At 43.5% G+C, this 5,309-nt stretch overlaps 1 protein-coding gene across 1 annotated transcript; it reads right to left on the bottom strand.

Annotated features, from left to right (window-relative positions):
- Nucleotides 1-364: 364 nt before the first annotated feature.
- Nucleotides 365-2,935, bottom strand: LOC149285803 (FAD-linked sulfhydryl oxidase ALR-like). The gene is made up of 3 exons (XM_089494861.1): nt 2,747-2,935; nt 1,820-2,028; nt 365-527 (listed from the first exon to the last, which is right to left on the bottom strand). Exons 1-3 carry the CDS (start codon nt 2,933-2,935, stop codon nt 365-367), a joined length of 561 nt encoding a protein of 186 aa, XP_089350987.1.
- Nucleotides 2,936-5,309: the final 2,374 nt, after the last annotated feature.

Raw genomic sequence — 5,309 nt, 5'->3', positions numbered from 1 at the left:
CAGGATCAACCACAATCTATGCCTCAATAACCAAAAGTACTCAGTAATGTTTTAATTACATGTAACAGAAAATGTGATATTCTTTGACTGCCCGGGGTTGATGTTGAACGTGTTCACAATGGAGGTTCATAGCGGCTCCTCGTTTGTTACATAGTAACATGTAAAGACATAAACGGTCAATCGTAGTATCAGTGCATCAAGGAGCCTTCAAAATAAGGCATAATAGGAGAAACCCCTTAAAGATCCAATCTGACATTAGCCACCTGACCATCAAATCACATTAAAGTAAACACTTAAAGACAAGATTTTAATCTCAACGTTTAGGTAAAAGCCACCCATCGTCACTTGCAAGGCACAAAGCTGATCAGTCACAGGATCCATCCTTCCAGCCGTCACGCCATCGCTCGTCCACTTTGGAACAGTCAAACTCCAACTTTCCCAGCTTTTTATTCACGTCGTTGTGTAACATACACATCCACTGGGACAACCTGTGTCTGCTGCTTGTGTCAGGCTGCGTGGTCTTTAACCTGTAAAAGAAAATCAAACGCACAGCAAAATTAAAATGCTCATTACCCTTCAGTAATGACGGCCATACAGGTTTTGATCAATTGTAAGGGGGGGGGGGGGGAACGGTGACAGAACTGTTTTTATATAATTTATAGAACCCTTCTGTAGAATTTGAACATGACTCCCGCCTGGTCACTATTACATCATCATAAATTGATCCAATATTCTGATATTTATTATCAAGCAAAGCAGGAGTACGACATGCTGACATTCCTCTGTCTTACTGCCCAAGTCGTCGGTCTACTTGTGGAGGTAACTCAACTAACCAGACCAAACAAGAACCCATTTAATTCAATAAAAGATCAAGGCTACTATTGAGTTGCTTGAGGTTGCACTAAAGAGCTGGGGACCCGAGATGCGTTCTCTCAACTCCAGCCTCAATGTTCGACTGTTTAGAAATAGGCGACTAGCCGTGCTTTCTGATGGAACTCAACAGTACATAGGAGTTGAGCTTAGCCATGCCAAGTTGGCTTTAATGACAATATAAATCTCTCCATTAAAGCCAGCTTGGCAGAGCTGGCCTCGGCAACCTTGGCTGACAAGTTTATTCAACTAAACCAACAAACCCATCTACTTTGTGAAATCATAATTCGCTCCACGACCTCACAACAAGCAATGTTATCACAGACACAGTGCAAAAACATCGAGCTTGTCTTCAAAGAGCGATACGAGAAGTACGAATTGGTTACTCTCCAAACTCTGGAACGCACCAGAAGCTACTACAAATATAGAAGGGTTGCTTCTTGCACCATAGCGAAATTTCTGCTATAAGATCATAGCCGCGACACACCAACCCTTCCGGAATTAGGGTATACCACAAGCTAGACGAAAAAAAGAATACAGAAGAACAAGAAGTATCAAGAGAAGAATAAAAGATGCGGAAAAGGAGAAGCGGCAGGCGGAGAAGGTAGATAGGCATTGACAGAAAGTGTGTGAGAGTGAATGAGAGAGTGTTAGAGTGAATGAGAGTGTGAAAGCAACGAAAACCAAATAAAAAAGCCCTCATTTTCGTTTGTTTCGTTGGGGTCTCTCCTCATACTCGGACATTCGTACGGATTTTAATGAACAAGTCTACTACACGTCTTTAAAAGCTTATTACACTCCTGGGTGGAAATGGCGTTTCTTTAACACCTGACATTGCAACCAAGCAATTTTGTTTTGCCCTTTAATTTAATGAACCACTGCATTTATTACCAAAGTCATCCTTTTTTTCCCATTCTGTAATAAAGCAGAAGCATCTCAGGATGCGTACCTCTCTCTCAGGTCCTCCGCACACTCATCGCAGGGATAAAACTTGGAGAAGAGGCTGATGAAGCTTCTCATCTCCTGCTGCTGGTTGGTAGTGGGGTGATCTGGGTAATAAGCTGCCATCGTGTGTAAAAACGACCAGGTGTTTCTACCAAGCTCCTCCCGGTCTAAGGGGCAATCAGGGGGTCTTTCCTTATCTTCAATGTCAGCTTCCTTAAAGAAAGGAAAAAGAACCATCAATCGTGCTGGAAGATCATACTCGTAGAAGGCTCTAAATGAGTCACACAAACTTCCAAGGCTACAGAGGTCTCCTCTTTAGATGGAACCATTGACGCTGCCTAAAGAAGAGGTCTCCATAGAGTGTAGCCGGGCCTTCTTTACATAATGTACCGGTTTGTCTTAGTCCGTCAGATCTAGTTTTGTCAGACCCTTTTGAATGTAGGGACTGTAAGAAGCGATGCGGGAAGATAATATATTAAATCCAATGAAAGGTATCAGTACCAGGTGCAGGTCACGCAGTGGGTGAAAGGAAACACTGCCCCCTACAGGCGAAAGGCACAAGATACACGGTGTCCCCAAAGTGACAGAAAAAGCACAAACTGCCCACCCCGCATACCCACGGGATGTGCCCCCAGGAGACGGGCACAGGGCAAACTGCCCCCACCAGGAGACGGGCACAGGGCAAACTGCCCCCCCCCAGGAGACGGGCACAGGGCAAACTGCCCCCCCCCCAGGAGACGGGCACAGGGCAAACTGCCCCCCCAGGAGACGGGCACAGGGCAAACTGCCCCCCCAGGAGACGGGCACAGGGCAAACTGCCCCCCCAGAAGACGGGCACAGGGCAAACTGCCCCCCCCCGCCCAGGAGACGAGAAAGCACTGCCTCTACCCCCACCCTCGGTGACAGACAGGGGACGGGGTTATTATTTGACCTGGGCCGCCGTGCTCTCCTTCCTCTGCTGCCTCATCCAGCTCTTGAAGTCCACGCAGGCCCTACAGGGCTTTTTGGGGAGCCCCTCTTCTCCCCCCGCATGGCCGCTGCCTTCGGTCTTCACCCCAGGTATCTGGATAGGAAAGCCGCTGAAAGGATGCGGGGCTTGCCGGTTACTGGGCGCCGCCATCTTGGGAGCAGTGCATTCTGGGAGTGGCTTTCCCTGCCAGGAAGCCGACAGTGCCGGGAGTACCGCGGCGCATCTACCGGGCCAGGGCCGCGGCCACAGGGGGCTGATGACTAAAATCTGTAACAATTACATGATTTTATTATTTCTGCAAATATTACATAATAAAATTGAAGAATAAGCCGCAAAATATTATAGAAATAAATATATATGTATTTATTTATATATATATATGTTCTAAATATTTGGAGACATTTGTATTCAATATAACGTACAATATATTATATGTATATATATGTATGTGTATATATATATATATATATATATATATATACGGTATGTATGTGTATATATATATATATATACACGGACCCACACATACACACACCTGGGAATCCCAGGGTTTTTGCCCCAATCTCAGGGTGAAGGGGCAGATTCTTAGGGTCACACAGTCTGGAACTGACTCCTTCCTATTCTGCACGGCTGTGATCATATAGTATGTATATACATATGTATAGAATCTTCACAATAGGCTTTTAAAGGGTTAATTTTTTTGGGGGGGTCAGTGGCTTTAAAAAATATACCGTTGCCCCCGCCCCATGTGATACCTACAGTTGGGGCCCTCAAGCTACTCCTACACACACATTCACATACTTATACACGCCCTAACAAACATACCCTTACACAGTAACATACATGTAAATAAATACATACACATACCGACATGCACACCTGGCAACTGCCCTGAGACTCCGAGAGAAGTCCCGCTTCTCCACATTGCGAGAGGGGGTCCTGACAACACGACATCGTCAGGAACACCCACTGACGCCAGCGTGACTACCTGTGATGCCAGCGGGTAGTCCTGGCCACATCCTGCAGGTAGATGGAGCCGGTGTATGCCCGCCGACAGTAACACGCTTAGGCACACTAACATACTTATTACTCACGCACCCAGTTACATACATTAATACACGCATTACCTATGGGAGGTTTCAGTTTATTCATTTGGTTTGTGTTGCATTTTTTCGTCTGCACAAGGAAATGAAAAATAATGATAAAAAAAATTATGTCAATGGCATAAAACAATCCCTCTCCGTGGAGCTTCACGCAGTTCCTTGAAGTGAAACGGCTATGAAATGGTTCTCTAATGGGGGGGGGGTCAAATATTGATGCTGAAAAATTAAGGAATAAATCAGATTTCAAAAATGAAAGCCGGTGTCAATATTTAGGAATCGCAGTCTACATTATTATTATATTATTACCGGTATTATATATTTTTATTTAATTATTTTTATATCTTATTATATATTATTATTATTATATATTATTATATATTAATATATATTATTAGATAATATAAGTTGACGGGTAAAAACGTGGCCCGTCTTGTCATAGGGGAGGAAAAAACGCAATAACTGGTTCCCAAAGTGCAATTTGCGGCTGGACTTTGATCCGCCGAGGTTTCATTGAAGAATTGGTCATAAGTTCTAAAAATAGTTCAGTCAATTTACACCCGTTTTACAGATGAAGCACTTCCTTGTAGCCCTAAGCAGATATTTTAATTTAAAGAGGAAGTTATACCCGAAAAATATAAGTTTCACCAAAAAAAATAAAACAACAAAGCTTGTTACAGCCATAATAATTGTCAGGCTTTTTAGCTTAAAGGGACAGTTTAATGTCACCGGCAGCGTCTCCAAATAAGAACCCTTATTAAAGTACTCTGAGTAACCCTTTAAAAGGTTAAGGAAACCCCCGATGTGGTTCCAACAAGGACCTTGTGTACATTTTAAGGGGCCCCTCAGCTATCATATACATTAAAGGGACCCCTCAGCTACCATATACATTAAAGGGACCCCTCAGTTATCATACACATTAAAGGGACCCCTTAGCTATCATATACATTAAAGGGACCCCTCAGCTACCATATACATTAAAGGGACCCCTCAGTTATCATACACATTAAAGGGACCCCTTAGCTATCATATACATTAAAGGGACCCCTCAGTTATCATACACATTAAAGGGACCCCTTAGCTATCATATACATCTTATCCATCTCCTGAAGTTCTCTCCCTTCTCCTCAGACATCCTTACAAAGGCTGCCTGACCCAACCGACTTAATGATAGGGAAGAGGTAACTTAATGAGGAGGAATAACCATATCTATAACCATAACCGTATCTAAAAAAACATGTTCATTGGTTGCTATGGTAACAAAACCACTTTTAAACCATTGTCCCAGACTCTCTCTTTATTTTCTTAACTCAGAAATTTCACGCTAGGTGAAGTCACGTCGGTATTCTCTTTCGAGGGAGACAGCCCGGAAGCTGATACATTTTTACTTACTCGTGTAAATACGTGTTTGAGTCTTATTGTTT

The sequence above is a fragment of the Sceloporus occidentalis genome, unplaced genomic scaffold (genome assembly GCF_023333645.1).
Source record: "Sceloporus occidentalis isolate IW3139 unplaced genomic scaffold, rSceOcc1.0.p SCAF_76, whole genome shotgun sequence".
Classification (NCBI taxonomy): Eukaryota; Metazoa; Chordata; class Lepidosauria; order Squamata; family Phrynosomatidae; genus Sceloporus; species Sceloporus occidentalis.
This window is presented reverse-complemented; position numbering and strand designations above follow the sequence as displayed.